The sequence below is a fragment of the Camelus bactrianus genome, chromosome 9 (assembly GCF_048773025.1).
Source record: "Camelus bactrianus isolate YW-2024 breed Bactrian camel chromosome 9, ASM4877302v1, whole genome shotgun sequence".
Taxonomy (NCBI): domain Eukaryota; kingdom Metazoa; phylum Chordata; class Mammalia; order Artiodactyla; family Camelidae; genus Camelus; species Camelus bactrianus.
In genome coordinates this window covers 11849418-11869636 of record NC_133547.1, presented here as the reverse complement: position 1 = coordinate 11869636, position 20219 = coordinate 11849418, and the positions used below count along the sequence as shown (strand labels likewise).

Sequence of the window (20219 nt, the reverse complement as noted above, 5' to 3'; positions counted from 1 at the left end):
ACACTTTCAAGGCCTCAGTTTACCCTAGAAAAGGCAAACTGGCCTAGGATTGTATCCAGGATCTCCCATCTACAGCCCAACCTCCTACAGCCCCATGTCTGCACCAACAGCCACAACTTCCCCAGGGGCGCATCCCACACGACAAAGCTATTCCAACACCCCTTCCACAAACACCATTCCCCACCATGCCTCTGAGGGTTGAGTGAGGGGAGCCGAGGCCCTGCAAACGCTCAGGCGGGCATGTGAGAAAGCTCTTTACTGGGGGGTACAGCAAGGAGGAGCAAGGCCATCTCCCCCTACCTGCCCCCACCCCCTCCTAGGGTCCTGGGGTGAGGGGGCTCTCCCCCCTGCCCACTGGACCACCACTGTCTTTGGTACAATAAATAGAAAACAAGGGGGGAGAGGGGGCCAAGGGTCCAGTCCTTAGCGGGGAGGGTGAGCCTAAACCCCTCTCCTTGACCTCCTGCCCCAGGCCCCAATCAGTGCAGGCCTCACCCACCCCGGCTGGGTAGCAGCAATTCCAGTCAAGGGGAGAGATGAGGATGGGAGCCCAGGGCCCCCAGATGGGGGGGGTATGGCTTCAGGAGGGGCCCCAGGGAGGGGGCAGGGTCATGAGCTGGCTGCCGTGCTCTGGGGTACACCACGGAGGCCCAAGCGAGGCCCCAGAGTGGCAGGGTCATCAGGGGGTGGGAGGGGTGGACGACCTCCTGTCATCCGAGTCCGGAGGGCTGAGGCAGCCGGGTGCTGGGGGGCAGGCGCAGGGTGAGGCGGGGAGCAGTCCGGAGGGCCGCCCACCAGGCTCACATCCATCAGCTCCGGGGGTGGTGGCGAGGTTGGTGATGGGGGGCGACCAAGGCATCGGGGTTGGGGGGGTAACTGGGCCCCAGCCCCTGGCAGTGACGAGGTGGAGGCAGGGGCCTGATGTGTCCTGTGGGGCACATCACCCCCTGCCCAGGGGCGCAGCGGCTGGGAGGATGGGACCTAAAGGAGCAAAGGAACAGTGGGTGATGGAGACCTAGGTCCTGAAGCCTCAGATCCTCCACCACACACCTCCAGAGTCCCCAAGGCCCCATTACCTGGGGGCTGTTCATCTCACAGTCAGTGATGGGAGGCCCAGGGCCCCCACAATATCGGTTGCTATAGCGGTAGGTCCGGTTGTCACTGGAGGAGCCACTGGAGCCTCCTGGAAGTGCCAGGGGAGGAGAGGAGAGGCCTTAGGCAAGGAGAGGTGGAGCTGGGTTTTCAGGTGGTAGAGTCAGGTTCATGCCCCGTTCTGGGCTTTGGGACCAGCACCCATTTGAAGGATCAGGTCAAAGTTCAGTTTGGGCAGAGTCAGAACCAGTTTTAGCCATCTGAGTCCAAGCTCGGTTTCAGTGATTAGGTTGGGGCCAGTCTGAGCTTGTCTGCCCCACCCATCCTGGAGTTCAGGATCCTGCAGTTTCAAAGCTCTAGGTGAAGGCCCAGTGGCAAGGCCTTCCCAGGTCAGGCCAAACCAGAGCTTCCCCCACCCGTGTTCTACCCTATCTGGCACTGAGCACCCACCAGAGCTGGAGATGGAGCTGGCGGTGCTGGAGGAGGGGCAGGTGTCGAGGGGAGCGGGCGAGGTGGAGGCACTGCTGCCTGCCGGCCCCGTGTTGGTGGCCTCATCAGCCGTGCGGCGGAAGAAGCCGTGCTGCAGAGCCCCCAGTGGGCTGATGCGGGCGGCGGGCTCATACTCCAGCATGCGCAGCACCAGGTCCTGGAAGCGGAGGTAGTCGGCGGGGCTGTGGCCCGGCTCCCCCGCCCGCCGGCCCCCGGGCCCGCCCGTCTGCACGCCCAGCACCTCCTGCAGCCGCCGCGTCCCGGGGCCCTGGTAATCCTGGCAGGGGGAGGTGGGAGGGGGGGCAAGAGAGTGGCCGTCAGTGGGCAGGAGGGGCAGGGAGACACACACGGGGAAACAGAGGCACAAGAGAGAAAGTGGAAGGAGAGAAGCTAAGAAGAGCTGTGGGGTGGGTAGGAGAGATGGGGTGGGCGGGGGAGGAAGGAAAGGACAGATGAGGGGGAGAGGAAGGAAGGGAAAGACACCAGGGGGAGGAAGCAGGGAGGGGGAGGAGGGAGCCCCAAGTGTGAGAGAGTGAGGGGCCACCAGGGTGGGAGGAGCAGCATGGGGCAGGGGCCGCACCTTCCTGAGTTCCTTTGTCCTTCGCAGGGTCCAGCCACCCCCAGGCAGCCGCTCAAAGTACTTTCGAGCCTTGGGTGCCTGGTCCAGCATGGGGGCTGGTGGGATGCCCAGCACCTCCACAATCCGGTTCATCTGGTCCACCTGAAAGCAGGCAGGCAGTCAGGGTCATCAGGCCGGCCAGGCCTCCACCCCCTCCAGCACACCCCCTCCTCGGGAGCACACCTCATTGGAGCCACTGAAGAGGGGCTCTCCAGTGTGCATCTCCACCAGGATGCAGCCCAAGGACCACATGTCAATGGCCAGGTCATAGGGTGTGCCCAGGAGCACCTCGGGCGAACGGTAGAAGCGGCTCTGGATATACTGGTAGATCTGGGGGAGGGGAGAGGGCCACAGTCAGAGGTCCCAGCCTCCCCTACTGGTACCACTGATGCCCCAAAGCTAGGAGAACCAGCCTCCTGCCCCCAAAACGGGATGAGGGGTCGCCAAACCCTGATATTACCAGCACCAGCTTTCCAGGAGCCACTACCACTATCTTATTCATCAGCTCCAGGAGTCTCTGATCCTGACGTCCATCCCCAGGCCTGACCTAGAGCCTTACCACCCTCCCTCCCAATCCAGACCCTCTTGAAACCGCTACCAACGTCATCTCAAATACCTGCTCACAGGAAACTGCAAAGCTGAAGAGCCCCGCCCACCTCCACCCCAGCTTTAAGAGCACAGGGTAAACAAAACTGCGACCCTGGGCTCAAAGCTACCTCCCACCTCCGCCCGCCAACAGGCAGCCTCAAAACTGGCCCTGTCCCCTCAAACTTCACTCTTCCCTTTCCTTCGGGCAGTATACTCTGCAGCCCTCTCCTTTACCCCCTTCACCCACTGGCCCCACTCTCCATACTTGCAGACACCCCATCCCAAGCACTAACCCGCAGGCATCAGCCACACCCAGCAATCCCATCCTCGCCAAGCCTCGCCAAACCAGCTGGCCCCGCCTACAGCCTGGCCACACCCACACCACTGGCCCCGCCCCGGGGCTGGGCCGCACCCGCTGGCCGAGCTGGCAGGAGCTGCCAAAGTCCACGATCTTGATGGCGCTGCGTTTGGGATTGCAGAGCAGGATGTTCTCGGGCTTGAGGTCGCAGTGAATGATGCTGAGCTCGGGCGTGGCCAGGAAGAGCAGCGCCGTGCAGAGCTGCTGCGCCAGCTTCCGCGTCAGGTTCAGCGAGACACCGCGGAAGTGCGTGTTGCGCAGGAGGTCGTACAGGTTGTAGGAAAGCAGTTCGAACACCAGGCACAGGTGGTTCCGGAACATGAAGTGCCGTTTCAGGTGCACTGTCGGGAACGGGACAGGAAAGGGCCAAAAGAAAAGAAACTCAGGCTCAGAGAGGGCGAGTGGCGGCCTGGCGTGCACAGTAACAAGGAGAGAGGCGGAAAGCAGATTCTGGTCTCTGCTTCCTGAGCACTGGCCAGACGGTGGTGTGCCCACGTGTACCAGCTGCTGGTCAGGATGTTTTTATATGTCTGTAACTTGATTCACACTGGAATTCAATTCCCTTTTCGACTCTGTCAAACTTTCCATTTGGTGTTGGTGGGTCTTTAACACCCTCCTACACTTATTCATTTAATTTTGTAATATTGTTCTAGTCTCAGTTCTGTTTATTTTTGTGGCACAGGGTACTTGTCTACTTACTGTAAGGATGTATATTTTCCTTTTAAAAGAACCACATTCCTTAAACCCACTTGTTTTTTCTAAGAGGAATCAGTATAGGAAAGAGGAAAAAGACTGGCATAGATGTTAAGAGTGAAGGCTCTGGAGTCTGCTGCCTGGTCAGATTACAGCTCTACTGAGTGAGTACAAACGCTGTGATCTCATGCAAGTTAGCACCAAAATGCCTGTTTCTTCATCTCCAAGCTGTGGGCAATGATGCCCCTTTCCCCATGGGGCTGTGGTAAGGCTTAATTAAACAAGTTAGTTTATGTAAAGTTCTTACTCCAGAGCCTGACCCTTAGTGAGTACTCTGACCAGCATTATCACGCGAATAGGGCAGAAATCGTGAAAGTGGCAGGAGAAATCACTGCTGTCAGGGAGTTACAGACCAAATGCCACCCTGAAGACAGCAGCCCCTCCTGTACTGAGAGGGACCCCTCCCCAAGCAGCTCTGCCGCAGGCCTCACCTATGTAGTACTTCATCTCTGTGTCATGCTGGTTCATCAGCTCCAGCAAGCGCAGCTCAATCTGGGCCTGGTTCAGGAAGGCCTTTTTGTTCTTGATGATCTTGATGGCCACCAGCTCCTGGGTCTGATGATCGTAGGCTTTCACCACCTGCCGGGGCAGGGTGTGTGGCAAAGTGAGGGGGTGGGGGCGTAGGGAACAGAGCCAGGCACCAGCCTTCTCCCTCCTGCCAAGGAGACCCACCGACATCACCATCAATAATGCCAATCATTCAAAACTGAGTGCTCAAGAAGAGTCAGGCATCAGTGGAAACACTGGACATGAAACAGCTCAACACCCTTATGTGGAGGGTCTGTTATTTGCACTATTTTACAGAAAAGGAAACCAAGGCACAGGGAAACGAAGTGACTGTGCTGGGGTGAGTGGCCCCACGTGGAACTTGAAGCCACTGAATCTCTGGCTGTGTGGGTCAGTATCAGGGGGACTGCGGATCAGGGTTGAGGCGGGGGGCGTTGCGCACCTGGCCAAAGGAGCCTTTGCCAATGAGTGAGTCAATCTCATAGCGCTCCAGCCAGCGCTCGCCACTGCGCACGATGTAGTCATGGTTGTCATCGTCATAACCGTGGTTTAGGACCTTTTTCTCCTTCTTGGTGCTCGAGTCCTGAGGTGGCGCTTGCTGGGCCCGCCGCTTCTTCTTCGCATAGTATACCTGCCCAGCCCGGCCAGGAGATGACTAGTGAGTGACCCGTGCCAATAGCCAGGACCCCTCAGCATCCAGCCTGGGTCCCCCACCCCGTGCCCACCTCATTGATGTGCTTGTAGGTCTTGATGAGGTCCACGGAGAGCTTGCGCAGTGGGGCCGAGGTCGCGTCTCGGAAGGCCAGGGGCAGCCTCCGTGGCAGTAGCCGCACATCAGGCAATACCTGGCGGGGCGATGGGTGGGCACTGAGGACAGGCCTTCACCTCTGACCTCAACGGGGAGAACTATATGGGCGGCTGGTGCATCATTACCCCACACGGTATTGGTTTGGTGACTGACAACCCCACTAGAAGCTCCTCGAGAGCAGAGATTTTCTCTTATTCTTGCTTTATCTCCAGTGCCTGGAGCAGGGCCTGGCACATAGTGGATGTTCATTAGAAATTTGCTAAGTAAATGAAGCAGCGAACTATTTACCCCTGACCTCTCATCCCACACCTTTACTCTTTTCTAAACCTCACTGGGAAAGCTCAGATGGAAAACCTGGGCTCTGATCCTCCCAATCCTTCACCTGAGACCATCCATTCTGGGTATCCCATCTTGAGGGCCCCCATCTTGCTTCACCCTCATCCCTTGGGGCCTTCCCAACCCTTACCCCTCACTCTGTGCATCTTTGCCCAGTTTTTTCACCCTAAGGGTCTTGGATCTGGATCCAGTGCCCTGGATCTCCCACCCCATCCTGCTTCAGGCTCTACAGTTCACAGCCTTAAGTCTCTATCCTTGAAGCTCTTTCCCCTGCACCCCTAGGCCCTGCTGGCTCCAACACCCTTCAGTCTCAATCTTCTTCCCCTTTCACCTCCTCCAGATCTTCCACCCTGGACATTTTTTACTTAGTAAACATATCTTGAGTGTTTACTATGTGCAAGGCACTGTTCTCAGCATTTCCAATTACATTTCACTACTTTGTTTAAACCCCCAACAACCCTGTGAGGTATGTATCATTACAAGCCCCATATGATAGAACGGGAAACTAAAGCATGGAGAACCTAAGTAATACAACCACCCTGCTGATATGTGACCTAGGCTCTCCAAACCCTGACCCTGCCAGTCACTTCTCTATGTCTTCTACTCCCATGGCTCCCTTCATGTGCCCCGGGAGACTGTCTTGGGAAAACATAACATCTTTTTGGCCCGAAGACCCTCTATCCCAGCCTCCCCTACCTCAGGCAGGTAAGGAGCCATCTGAACGCATACCTGCGTGTGCTCCTGGGGCCCCGGGAAGCCAGAGAAGGGACCATGGCCTGGTGGGACGGCCATGGTGGGCTCAGAGGGCCGCAGGGGAGCGAGGCCTGGAGCGGGAGCCCGGCCGGGGGGCGCCTTCTCGCATCCTGCACCTCGGCTGCCACCGCCGCTGAGACCTGAGAGTGGGCAGGAGGTTGGGAACAATACGGAACAAGGGGATATGTGGGACAGGGCCAGGCGGGAAAGAGAGGGACAACAGAGAGAAGGCAGGGCACAGAGGGAGGAGGAAAAGGGTGCGACAGAGTGACAGGTGGCAATGAAGAAGGGAGAAGAGAAAAGAAAGAAGTGGTATAGCGGAGTCCCTCAACAAATGATTACCAAATAAATGAAGTAGGCAGCACAAAGAGAGGAACGTGGAAAAGAGAATGATTGGGAGCCAGGCAGGGATATGGGTCATGATAGGAAAGGACAGAAAGACACCAATAGTAGGGGGGGGTGGGGGTGGAGAAGAAAAGAGAAACCGTAGACAGTATACAGAGTAGGGCTCGCTCTTTTGTTCCCATTTCTACTCATGGCCCTCCCCAGGGCCCCCTCCCACTAGATCCTGCCCTCCTATAGTCTTCCTGACCGTCAGGATCTTATGTTACCACAGCAAGGTCCCGCCACTTCAATAGAGACCCTTCCCTGTAGGTCCCCAATCCAGAGAGCTCTGGGATCCCCCTATACCACATGAAAATCTCCTGGGCCCCCTCCAAACCACGGCAGAGTCCACTGCCGGCCCCTAAAACCACATCAGGGTCCTCAGGGACTTCCTGACTACACCAGGGTTATCTGAGGGCCCCTTTAAGAATCTTACCCCTTGGCAGTCTCACCCACCAAGGCGTACCCTTCCCAGGGGACACTCCCCATAGCGTGCCAAGACTTCTTCCCTATAATTTCCTCCCACATCAGGGATTAGCCCACCCATAATTTTCTACACCATATTCCAGTTCCCCCATGCCACGTCAGGGCTCTTCCTATTACTCCAAGGTCCCCCTCCCAATCAAGGACCACTCCTGATGGAAGCAAGGGGAATGCGTCTCTTCCTAGCTTTAGAGTGGATCGTCCTTCTCTTCCTTACTCTGGGTCCTACCCACCCCCTACCCCCGCTCCTCGCAACCAATATTCCTGTCAGGTAACTTTCTCCAGTCACTTCTCTACACCAGGGTCAATCCACAACTGTGCCCATTTCTAGAAGGCCCCCATAGCCGAATTCTCCAAATATCAGAGTTCTCCCTTCCAGAGTATCTACCACACCAAAATCCTCTCCCATGTCAATTCTTTTCTTCTATGCCAAGCCTTGCCACTCCACGACCCCTCCTCTCGGAGCTCACCTCCTTCCCCAACAACCTCTTCCCCAGGTCCTCCCACACCAGGACCCTCTCTCCCAGACCCCTCCCCCTACCCGGGTCAGGGCTGGCGCGGGGCCCACGGGGGGCCTGGGCGCGGTGGGGCCCCCAGTGTGGTGGGCGAGCGGCCAGCATGGCGACGGTGGCGGCAGTGAGGAGACGGCCGCCTGTCCCGGCCCAGCCGGCCCGGCAAACCAGCGGCGGGGAGGGCAAGCGGGACAGGCGGCCCGGTGGGTGACAACAGCAGCCGCTGCCGCCGGGGGGCGGGGAGAGGAGGGAACAAGGGTCAGCTCAGGGCACGCGGGGGAAGGGGAAAGCAGGTGGGCGGGGGAGGGGCAGGTTAACCCTCACCCAGCCAGCCCCGCCCCACAGAGCCACCCGCCTCTGGGGACCCCGGCGTCCCGCCCCCCACCCTGCGGGCCCGCCCCGGCCAGCGAAGCCCAGTCGGCGGGGTGGGACTGAGCTTGGCAGTCCACACCTACCATGGCAACAACCGTGCCATTGGCCTCTGCTGCCAAGAGCTCGACCAATCACAGTCCAGGACAGCTGTTGCTAGGCGACGACGATGCGGCCGGCGGAGCCAAGCCCAAACAAAGGGCGGGAGAGGGGCCCCACTACCCCCTCTCAGCCTCCCTCCCAAGACTGCTCCCTCGGGCTTGGCCTCTTCCAGGAATCCGACTATGAATAGCCAGGCAAGGCCTGCACCTGCCTGACAACCCCTCCTCTCCTCCCTCGGCCTCGTGCTAAGTCTTGCGGCGACGCGGGCAGGGCGGGTCCCGTACTGTCCCCCTCACAACGACCGCGTGCGGCCCCGACCATCCGACCAACCGTTGCCACGTCGTTACCTGAGGGCGTGGGCAAGGGAACTCAAACTGCTCGGGAAGCCCGAGCTCAGACCTGCTCACTGGCTGAAGGTATCCGGCGGACGCGGCGAGCCAGGGCCCCGATTACCCAGTAATGCAACCAGCAAAATGGCGACCACAACAAACCGGCCCCCCCACCCCCGGCTCCGCCCCCGCCCCCTCAGCTGCTTCCCCTCACGTGATCCAGGGCAACACTCTGCGCCTGCGCCCAGAGGAGCTTACCGGGATCCAAGCGCAGTGAGCTACCAACCCCGCCCAAGCGCCAAAATCCACGTTACGGCTGCGCAGGAGGGAGCTAAGAAAGGAGCATGCGCTGTGTGACTGGATGCCGATGCCCGCCCCCACCACCGCGCACGTTGATCAAGGGCGCATGCGCCCTGTTAATACAGGTCGCCAAGGAATCAGGGGCAAACCGAGCGACTGATGAGTCTTTTAATAGAAAAACAACACGTGTAACAGTAGCAACACAATATCTCGGGATCCAGATGGTGCTGGGCTTCAGTTCTTCACCCTGGGGGGTGGCCTGTGGGAGGAAAAGAGATGAGCAGACTCAGCTTGTCACCACTTTGGGGCACTCGTAACAAGTGCTGACTTCGGCGGTTCTAGGTTCAGGGGACAGAGATCTCTGCTCACCTGTACACACCCACGACCACAGCGTGGTCTCTCTCGTATGGCTCTAGGGTCAACTGCTCCTGAGGCTTCATGTTCTCCTGTTGCATCTTTTTCACTTCAGAGGCAAACACGGCCTCGGCAGATGCTGTGGAGTCTATGCAGTTGGCCTGCAGAAGAGACGATTTAAGTCTGCAGCAAGGCCTTGGGCTGCTTTCCCTTTTTTGTGCTCTTTTAAACCAGCAGAATTTGTTTTTATTGGAGACTCAGGCTTTGGAAATGTAGGGAAAGACTTTGTTAGAGAAGTTTTCAATTTGGTTTGGGTTTGGAACAGGAAGCCCTATTTATCTAAAAGCCAGTGTTTAAGTTTTACACTCTAGTTTTTTTTTTCCCCCTACTTCCTCTCCTTTAACAATAGCAATAATGCAGCTGAGAATACTAAAGTGCAGCAAAAGGCTAAGGAATGGTGAATCAAGTTGAAGCGTACACTGGAGAGGTCTCTGTATTTCAAAATAAAATGTTTTAAAAAATTTACCTACCATTTATCTGGTATTTATACCAGGCTCTGTTCTAAACACTTTATATGTTGAGAAATTTAGTCCTTATATCAATAGTAAAAGACAAAGAGCTAATGCTGCTATTTCACATGTGAAGAAAGAGGCACATAGGTATAGTAACTTGCTCAAAGCCACACAGCAAGCTGGAATTCAAATTCAGATACTCAAGAGTCAGTGATCACGTACTTAACCACTACAGTTTACTGCCTCTTTAAATCGTAAGCTTTTTCATTTTGCAGACATTTTTCATTATGTGCTATTTCATTGGGTGGCTCTATAAGCTGGGTAGGGACAGAGGCTGAGAATAGACTGATGGCATTAGGTGGTGAAGGCCCCCTTATTTTCACAGGCTGCTTGGCAGTTAGAGAAGATACCGCCGCCCCATCTTAGGCTCCTCCAAGCCCCATACCTTAATGGAAATCACAAAGTGCCCTCCATTACGTAGGAAGGTGTGGGCATTCAAGGCTACAATCCGGGTCTGGTCTGGCTGGGCCACATCGGCAAAGATCACGTCTACCATCGCTAGGGAGACAAAAGTGGAGGTTAAAAGCTGGATGGACCAGATCTTCCCAGCTCCTCCCATGGGGCCTGTGCCCCATCACCAGCAGGTTCCTGGCAGAGTCTTCCCTGCCACCAGTCTCACTCCTCCCCCCCAGATACCCCACCCTCCACAGTGCCCCCAAGATGGATCCAAAACCCACAGTCACACCATTCATTCATTCTTCTTGTAAACCATGTTGCCACCTACTCTGTGGCCAGCCCCAGGCTGGGCGTAGGGGACACAGAGACGAGTCAGACCCGGACCCTGCCCTCGAGATGCTCCGGGTCTGGGGGGGAGACAGACACGTCATCAAAAAGGCAAGTAAAGGTGAGCACTTACAGGCAAGAGCGTCTGCAGGACTGGCAAATGAAAACACACTGCAGGACAAAGGGTATGGTTTGAATGCACAAGGGAAAAAACACTCACAGAAAGGAAAACCAGGGGAATAAAAAGTAATAGTTTTAAGACAGTGTGATTAAAAAACAAAACAAAAAAAGAAAACCTTAAAAAAACAAAAAGATGGTGCAATGAAAACTGATTTCTTTTTTTAAAAATTGGGGAAAGCCGACATCAAACTTTTCATCAGTTATCTCTAGGGGTGGTTTATAAGGTGCTCCATTTTTTACATTATGCTTCTGAATTAAAAAAAAATACAATGTTATTAATATTCACAATGGGCCCCCCTGGGCCAGGCCAAACTCAGCTGGCACTCTCTGGGTTCTGCTCTCACCAGACAATGATGATGACCTCTGAAGGGGGCTTTTATACATAAGCCAGGGGGCAGTGTAAAAGGTACCATGTTGTAGACAGAGGCAGGAAGTACAGGGGTGCCGAATGGGAGGGACAGGAGATCGGAGGAAAGAAGGCCAGCCCTTCAAGGGTGCCAGATACCCAAGACCCTAAAGCGGGACCGCCACCTCCACGATCTCACCTGGATCCCCCCACCCTTTTCATTCGGACAGACTCAAGAGGCCTGTTCATCCACTCCAGTTCCATCCGTATCAGGGCTCTGGAGGCCTCTTCCAGGAAACCTGGAGTGGCCTGTCCTACCTCACCTGGGCTGACCCCTAGACCCCTCACCGATAAGCATGCGGTATTTGTGTGGGTGCCGGGCATCTTCAATGACAGGAATAATGTTGGTCCTCTTCTTGGCCAAGTTAATGAGGTCACGGCCAGAACGGTGGGAGAACTCAACTGCATAGACCAGACCATCCTAGAATAAATCAAGTAAGATTAACAGTGATACTAGTTCTCATGTATGGAGTGCCTACTTTGGGCCTATATGTTGCAAGAATCTCTTCAAATCCCCAAATCCAAACCTTACCATTTAATCCCCAAATCCAAACCCTACCATTATTTCACAGATGAATAAACTGAGGTCGAGAGATGTGAAATCACTGGCCAAGGGTTATTCAATCCTGCTTTGTCTGATCTGAGAGCCCAAGCCCCTAATTAAAACCAGGAAGCTAGGGCACAGAGATGATGTCGTTAACAGTTAAGAATATTTGCAGTGGGCCAGGAACTGCTCTAGGCACTTTAAAGGATGCAACTCATTTATCTTCACAATGACCCTATTTTACACAAGGGTAAACTGAGACTGACAGGTTAAGTTACTTGCTGAAAGGGGAGAGGATACAGCTCATGGTAGAACACATGCTTAGCATGCACAAGGTCCTGGGTTCAACCCCCAGTATGCCCTCTAAACACAAATAAATAAATAAACCCAATAACCTACCCCCAATTAAAAAAAAAGTAACTTGCTGAAAGCCAACTTCACTGTTACAAGCCTGTACCACAGCCCACAGTTTTTAACCACTGAATTACACAGCCTGTAGTTGCATGCTGAGTGAGTCGTGAAGTGGGACGCACAGGCGCCCTCTCAACAGGGAGCCTGTCCAGCCAGACAGAAACGCAGGCCCAGAAACTGACTTGGACACCAAAGACCAGATTTGAGGGGTATCAATTTTTAAAGAGGGCAACCAAATCAAATAGTCTGGGTATCTACACTCTCAGCTCTGGGCCCCTCTAACACTGGTTGGTCGTCCTGATGCCCAAGCTCCTTCCTTCCAGGCCGAGAACTCAGGAGTGAGGCTGAATGAAGCTTTGGAGACCACGTAGTACATGCACAGGCACTCTGACCGGGAAGGGCCTGGCTCCAGGCTGGCAGAGGAGCTGGCCTTTCCCTCCCTCCCGCCTCTTCCCCATCTCTGTTCACTCACCGGGCCTACGATGTCAGAGACGTGGGAGACGGTGGTGCCCGAGGCAGCCCCGAGGTAGAGCACCTTGGCCCCAGGCTTGATGTGGATCTGGTCCACGCCGCCCAGGATTGCTGCCGCCAGCTTGGAACGGAAGGGGTTCCAGGCACGGTACTCAATTTTGTCATCTCCCTCCTGGGCCGGGAGAGATGGGGATGGAAGTCAATGCAAGGCTTCTCTGCAAGACCCCGCTGCTCTGAACTCTAGGGCCCTTTACAAGGGATTGGGTGCCTGAGCATCGTGCAAGAAATGAACACGGGTGCATATGAGTGACCACGGCAGGCGCAGGGCCTGTCCACTCATGGAGGTTCCTAACTCAGGGAGAAGGGGCAGCGACAGACAATAAACAGAGACAACGGTGCCCCAGGTAATGGCAAGACTTACGCATTCATTTAACAAACACTGACTGTGCCAGCAAATACTGTGCACCAGTCCCCAGGCATAGGCACCAGGGAAACCAGCAAGTGAGACTCATGCCCTCAAGGAGGCTAAGCTGAACTGACCGTCGAACACATATGGCACAGTGGCCAGGAACAGGTGCTAAGGAGGAAGACCTGAAGTATGGGGAGCAGGGCCAGGGCAGGTGAAAACGAGAAGGGGTGGCCAGGGAAGCACCAAGGAGACCTCTGAAGCAGACCTGACAGTGAGGGCCATTCAAGTTAGCGTTCCAGGCACAGGAAAGCCAGCAAGGCCCTGAGGCAGGAGTGTGTCTGGCCACACAGAAAATGTCATGGCATAAGAGGGCAGGGGATAGACAGGGTGGTGCAGGGTGGCCTTGTAACAAGACAAGGTGACACTTGACCAGAGATGCTGATGATGACAAGGAACCAGCCACACCCAGAGCTGGGAGGAGTGCGTTCCAGGCGGAGGGAACAGCAAGGCTGTCGGTGTGTCTGGAAGACAGCTGGTTAGGGGGCAGTGGGAGGAGACAGTGGGGAGGGAGGGCAAGAATGTGTAGGGCCTTCCAGGCCACCCTGAGGACTTGGGACTTTAACCTGAAGCCCGTGGGACATCACGGAAGGTGTCTGAGGAGGGGAGCATACAATCTGACCTATGGATTAAGATGAGCCCTGGCTGTCACATGCAGGATGCACGCTGGGAGCAGAAGACCAGACAGCCGGTTATACCATCAGCTGGGGCCCTGGTGGCTAGGCCAGGGGCCCGGGCCTCACCGAAATGGAGACTCTCTTCTCTCCATAAACTGATTCTCCAGGGACCAGATTCTTGGTAACCAGTGCATCTTCCTTTCCTCGACAAATGAAGACACCTGCGTGAGAGGATCAGGGAAAGGGTGAAGACTCCGGGCCACCTCCCACCCCAACCTCAGCGGGTGCCCGCCTCCCTCACTCACCCTCGTGGCGATGAGGCTCCACCATCACATTCTTCCCGGACTGGTTTCCCTTTTTTCCTCCCCGACCACGACCCCGGTTGCCACCAGACTGGAACCCGCCGCCTGCAAGGCAGAGATGCAATGAGAGACGGCGACCCCACAGCTCCTCCCTCCCCGCCTGGCAAGTCCAGGAAAAGCTTCCTCTTCTGTCACCTCTTCCTCCTCCTCCTCCTCGTCCACGGCCCCTGAAGCCTCCGCCTCGACCTCGGCCCCCGCCAAAGCCTCCTCGGCCTCCGCCAAAGCCTCCACGGCCTCCACCGCGACCGCCACGGTCACCAAAGCCACCTCTGCCACCGAAGCCGCCCCCACGGGGGCTGAAACCTGCAGTGAAAACAGAAACAGGAATCAGGGCCACGAAGCTTGAGAAGTTATCCCCACACCGAGGAATCGCACTCAGGAAAGAAAGTGGAGAAACGTGCACATCTGGGCACCGGGAGAGCTGCTCACAACCGTCCTGAGCAGCAGGAAGTTCAGAACTAACCTAAATGTCCATCGGCAGCATGACGGACAAATGAAACAGGGACTATTCACCACCAGCAATGCCAAGGCTCAGCGGTTACACACAACAGACAGATAAATCTTAGCCTCATGTGAAGAGGAAAAGCAAGTCCTAGAAAACCACTATCCAACACAATATCCGTTTTTATAAAGTCCAGCAACAGCTAAAATTAAACAAGGCCATGCTGTGTTGACATGTGGTCACTGACGCTCCCCTCCCCCTAGAAACAGGCAAGGGAATGACAGATGCAAAACACGGTACTGGGCTTCGGGAGGAAGAAACCACGGGGTCAGGATGGGAAGAACACAGGTGGATGTAGATTACTGTCAGTATTCTGCTTTTCTCAGCTGGACAGCAGAGTCATAGAATTCCTTCTATTTTCAATACTAATTAGTCTAGAGAAGAGTGTCCACTGTGTGAGTACATGCACTGTGGCAGTAGGGTTCCCCACACCCTGGAAATATCTTCATGGCCTCCCCCTCCTGACCCTGTGTCTGGGAGGAAAGCGCCAACCCCGAGAGGGGAGGCGACTGGCATCACGTCCTTCCTGCTAACTGATCTCTCTGTTTCTAAGCCTGCGCAAGTCTCTCCCAGCTTGGTGGGGGAAAACAAGCAAAAACCCGAATTGTCCTTGATGAATGGGCAGCAGTTCATAAGCAGTTTAGGACTTGTCAGTAAGATGGAAAGTTTAAGGGAAAAAAAAAGAAAAGAAAAAAACAAATTCAGAGAGACTTTGTTTTCATCACTTCAGGATAGAACATTGTTTACTTCACTGGGTACAAAACAATGTCTGAAGCAGACATAATTGTCCTGTGGCTAGTGGATTCAGTATTTGACTTTTCTGTAACAGCTTCCAAAGCCCTGCAGTACTTCCAGAAAAATCACGAATTATAAAACACTAGTCAATATGAAAATTAGTGATGCTTTAAAATGATCTCACTTGATGTAAACTATTTAGTAATAAACTTGCTGAAGATTTTGCTAAGGTGAGTTATATTAACACTCTGAAAACTTCATGCTTCTTAATGGTGTTAAAGATGAAAACGTAGAACTTTTAATAGCTAGTTTTAATTTAGTTGTTAAAATTAAGTTTCAAAACTCTTACACCAAGAGTTATTTACCTCGAGTCTCCTACTCCCTCTACTGCCCACATTGCAGCTAGTGATTGATTTTTCCAAACAGCCAATCAGTTAAAAAAAAAAAAAAAAAGAGTTCGAGATTTGCAGATACACACTATTATATATAAAATATGAGGGTGTAGCTTAGTGATAGAGTGAGTGCTTAGAATGCACGAGGTCCCGGGTTCAATCCCCCGTACCTCCAATCAATAAACCTAATTACCTTTCCCCCAAAACAAAGAAACAAAGAATTTAAAAAATAGATAAACAAGTTTCTACTGCATAGCACACAGAACTATATTCAACATCTTGTCGTAACCTATAATGAATGAAAAAGAATATTAAAAGGAATATATGCATGTATATGTGTGACTGAAACATAATGCTGTACACCAGAAATTAACATAACATTGTGAACTGACTATACATCAATTAAAAAAAAAAAACCCATACTGTAGAAATAAAGTTAAAAAAAAAAAAAAAGCCAACCAGACCTCATCACTTCCCTGCCCAAATCCCTTTGATGGTCTTCCACCACATTCTAAATGAAATCAAAACTCCCTTCTCTGGCTTCCAAAGACTAAATCAGTGGTTCTCACCCTTCCCCCATTTGTTACCTAGAGACTCTGATGTAATTGTCTGGGGTGGGGGCATGGGTCTTTGTAAAGGTCCCCAGGTGACTCTAATGAGCAGCCCAAACTGACAACCATTTGAGCTCAGCTTTTGCTGGCTTTTCTGACCTCACTCTATGCTGGGCCCCCGGCGCTTTCCCCAAGGTCAAACTCACGCTCCAACTTTTAAACCCTGAACATCTACTGTCCCCCTGCCTGAGTCCTGATGACGTTTCCTTGACTCACTGACTCCACTGCACTCAGGTCTCTGATCAAATGCTCCTTCCCTAAAAGGGCCTTCTCAGGCTACCTGCCCTTTACCCTGTTTTCTTTTTCTTCCTATCAATTATCACACATGGCATTTAAAAAATTATTCCTGCCTGCCTCCCGGACCAGAATCATGCTCCAGGATGCGTGTTCTGGTCATCACTGCATCCCCAGCATCCTGCACAGCACTGGTACAAAGTATGGGCTCAATGAATATTAAATGAGCTGTCTGCTGATGACTCTTAAATCCCTGGGTTGTGCCTCATGAAGGAAGCACCCTCTCTGTTCATTCAGGAAGAAGGTGATTGGATGGTGACCAGAGCCCTGGTCCCTCCCCTCAAGCAGCTCCCATATCAAATACAGGCAGATGGCCACGCCTTTCATGACCCCAGAGAGGAGGGAAGGTTGGTTGGAGTCTTGAAAAGTTCATCTGTGAGATGGAGGTATGGAAATCACAGGGTGTCCACCTCATAGAGTTGTAAAGATTAAATGATTTAATTCACACAAAGCACTTCGCTTAACACACTGCCAGGCACGCAGTTTGAATATACTATTTAAACTCAAAGGAAGGAGTCCCTTCTCCTTCCTACTTAGGGGAGAAACTACTAGGGTCCAAGAGACCGTCGACCCAGGCCTGATGGACCAGAGACCCGGAAAGTGCGGGCACCACCTGGGGCACTGGAGGCTGGAGGGTAAGCGCTCCATCTCAGATACTCAAAACATCTTAACATTTCAGGTCCTGGGGCTCTTAGAAAAATGCACTGAGAGTACCCACTCCTCAGAAAAACACAAATTCACATATATGTTTCTAGAAGCTGTGGGTGGAGGGTCCACAGACCCCCAGATTTAAACTGCTCTCTTCCCACAGCCTTCCTCATCTCAGAAATGGCAACTCCCTGCTCCCAGTTACATGGGCCAAAACCCTTAGTTCTCCTTGGCGCCTCCTCTCACATCCACATACAAGCTGTTGCCCACACCTTCAAAAGATATCCCCCAACTGCAGCAGTGTGTCAGCCAGGCACACTGCCACCACCCTGGTCCAGTCTGCATCGCTTCCCAGCAGATTACAACAAGCTGCCCACTGATGTGTCTGCTTCCACTCCCATTCCCCTTGAGTCTTCTACACATAGAAACAAGGAGGATCCTTTTTAAACCTATCAGTCCATTGTGACCAAAATCTTTGCTGAAGAGCTGCCTCTGACAACTTCTCCAGCTTCATGTACTAACTCAGTGAGGGAGGGGTTGGGAGGAAGATGCATCCCCCATTCCTGGGCCGATCAGACCACAGGATGCCTGTGGGCCTGCCAGGGTCTCAATGGGAGACACACTGCTTGGTATTTCCCACTCCACTTCACCGGCTGATCCCCAAACACTGAAGAGAAAGGGAACTTGGGAAGAGGGCACCTATCCACTAATCCCCTCCTCCCCTGCCCCCAGAGAACTCCTTCTCTCCAAAGGCTGAGGTGGGGGGGGAAGAGGAAGGAAAAAGAAAATCTGCATTAGGAAACAGAGTCTTTTGGTCATGGTGAAAGATTTCCCCAACTCCAGCGGAGCAAGTTGGCAGGAGGAGCGAGGCCTGATTTAGGAAGAGCTGAGACGCCAGGGAGAAGGACCTTTATTTTGTTCCCCTTGAGAAGAAAGACAGCAATTAGAGCCAATACTGTATGTTAAACACTGTGCCGAATGCGACGTAACTGACATAACAGTGTGTAAGTTTAAGGTGTACAACCTGTTGACATGACACACATCATATATCGCAAAAAGATTACCACCACGTGCTATTTTTTTCCTAACATGATCTCACTAAATTACAACTGGGCGCTATTTTACTGATGAGATAACTGAGGCTTAGAGAGGTAAAGCCGCTTGCCCAAGGTCACATAGTAAGTTAAGCAGAGTTAAGATCCAAACTTTGAACTGTCGGCTGTCAAAGACAGAACTCTCATCATTCTATCACGAGTGAGGTGGGGTGGGTTCATCAGAATCTCGAGTAAAATCTGAATGAATAAAACCACTCCTACCCTGTGACTACCTCCCTCCCCCACCCCACAATAATCCTATACCGGACTTGAGAAATGCATTCTCACCTCTCACTGCGAGTTGACCATCACTAGGCGCAGGATCTCCACTCCATTCTCAGGACCCGCCCCTCTCGGGAGAGTAGAGAGAGGGAAAGTGGGCCAGAGAGGGCCACACACTATCAAGCCAGGAGTACTCATCCATGCCGGCCCTCTCCAAGAGGCTGGGTTTGGGGCCAAGGGTACTGCAGTAGTGGCGGCGACAGGGGAGCATTCAGGGTCCTCCCAGACTCACCTACTGGACCCAAGATCAGCGACTCTCCGCCTCGGAACCAGGACAAATCCCCGAACACCATGCCCAGAGATCTAAGACCCCAGATGTGGATCCTCGACTGCCACCCCAGCCCAATACCCAAGACCTCAATGACGACCTCAGTGTCACCTCGGCCCCAGTTCAGTACCCCTCTACCCCCACCCCCAATCCCACGCCAAACACTCTCGATTCACGACCGTGACCTCCGAAAAGTCAGTCACAAACCTTCAAACCAGGAACCCGAACCCTGGGCTCAGGTTCGATCACAGAGCGGAACCAAGTCCCTCCACCCCAACAAGAGACCGGAACCGAGACCCCCTCCCTACAAGAGACTGGAACGTCTGCCCTCAGACCAAGACTCCGCCCCTCCATTCTGGCCTGGCACCCGGATCCCCGCCAGGACCCAGTCCCCTGACCCCCGACCCCAACCCCGGCCTGCACCTGGCTTCATAGCAAGCGCGGAGCTGCACGGCTCAGGAAATCGGTGGCTTCCTCCGCTCCACGCGTCCCGGTCTTACGCACGTGGAAAAGAGCGCACGCGCGCGGCGACGTACGGTGCAATACGCCACCACGCAGCCCCACCCCTCGGAGCCGCAGCCCCACCCCTCGGAGCCGCAGCCCCGCCCGGAGCCTGGTGCGCGCGCTGTGGGCGGGGATTCCCGAACCTCTCAGGGCACCGCCCCCTGGGCGGCCCATGGTGCTGTCTTTACCTGTGTAGCGAACCCTACCCTAAACGCTCTTCCCACTTCCCCTTCATCGGTGCGAGCACTCCAGCAATCAGGGCTCATCCTCAGACCTTGGCACGGACTGTACCCTCTGATCCTTTTGTCTGTTCCTTGTTAACTCCCTAAAGTTCCCTCTACACCCAAAAGCCTTCCCTAATCCATTTCCACCCTCAAGAACAAGGGCCAACTCCCTAATCCATTTCCACCCTCAAGAACAAGGGCCACCCTCAAGAACAATATGAACTGGACTCCTATTCATACATTCGAAAAGCATTTATTGTGTGCCTGAATGTACTAGGCACTGTTCCAGGCGCAGGGAATACAGCAGGAAACAAGACAGACAAATTCCTACCCTTCTGGAACTCATCTTCTAGTGGGGGAAACAGACACCAAACAAGTTAGTAAAACCATGTCGAATGATAGGCAATAAGTGCTTTGGAGAAAATAACAGCAGGGAAGGGGGATAAGGACTGGTGTGTGTGTGTGGGGGGCGTTTCCTATGGGGTGGTCATGGAACGCATCCAGTGACTTTTAATTTTTTTTTTCTCTTTGGGGGGAGGTAATTAGGTTTGTTTATTTATTTATTTTAATGGAAGTACTAGGGATTGAACCCCGGACCTTGTGCATGCTAAACACGCAGCCTACCACTGAGCTATAACCTCCCCCACATCCAGTGATTTTGGAGCAAAGAGCTAAAGGAGGTGAGGAGTGAGGCATGCTCCCATCTGAGGGAAGAGAGTTCCAGGCAGCCAGGATTGCAGGTGCAAAGGCCCTGAGGCAGGGAAGGTAAGGAGGGTT

The 20219-nt window shown here is 53.8% G+C and overlaps 2 protein-coding genes across 6 annotated transcripts; both read right to left on the bottom strand.

Annotated features, from left to right (window-relative positions):
• Nucleotides 1–241: 241 nt before the first annotated feature.
• On the bottom strand, nt 242–8658 carry DYRK1B (dual specificity tyrosine phosphorylation regulated kinase 1B). Of its 4 annotated transcripts, XM_074369660.1 has the most exons (12): nt 7712–8472; nt 6280–6443; nt 5132–5251; nt 4849–5037; nt 4331–4478; nt 3201–3487; nt 2384–2530; nt 2162–2302; nt 1823–1858; nt 1543–1738; nt 1077–1183; nt 242–981 (listed from the first exon to the last, which is right to left on the bottom strand). In XM_074369660.1, exons 1-12 carry the CDS (start codon nt 7788–7790, stop codon nt 610–612), a joined length of 1986 nt encoding a protein of 661 aa, XP_074225761.1. In that variant the 5' UTR covers nt 7791–8472; the 3' UTR covers nt 242–609. The 4 variants fall into 4 exon arrangements, with proteins under 4 accessions (XP_074225761.1, XP_010945539.1, XP_010945540.2 ...); XM_010947237.3 differs by lacking the exon at nt 7712–8472 and adding an exon at nt 8501–8658 and having other exon boundaries at nt 1543–1858; XM_010947238.2 differs by having other exon boundaries at nt 1543–1858; nt 7712–8471.
• Nucleotides 8659–8936: 278 nt separating this feature from the next.
• On the bottom strand, nt 8937–19291 carry FBL (fibrillarin). Of its 2 annotated transcripts, XM_010947242.3 has the most exons (9): nt 19138–19290; nt 14024–14191; nt 13832–13933; nt 13653–13747; nt 12445–12615; nt 11306–11438; nt 10094–10206; nt 9152–9297; nt 8937–9041 (listed from the first exon to the last, which is right to left on the bottom strand). In XM_010947242.3, the coding sequence occupies exons 1-9, from the start codon at nt 19145–19147 to the stop codon at nt 9017–9019; spliced, it is 963 nt and encodes a 320-aa protein (XP_010945544.1). In that variant the 5' UTR covers nt 19148–19290; the 3' UTR covers nt 8937–9016. The 2 variants fall into 2 exon arrangements, with proteins under 2 accessions (XP_010945544.1, XP_010945543.1); XM_010947241.3 differs by having other exon boundaries at nt 13832–14191; nt 19138–19291.
• Nucleotides 19292–20219: the final 928 nt, after the last annotated feature.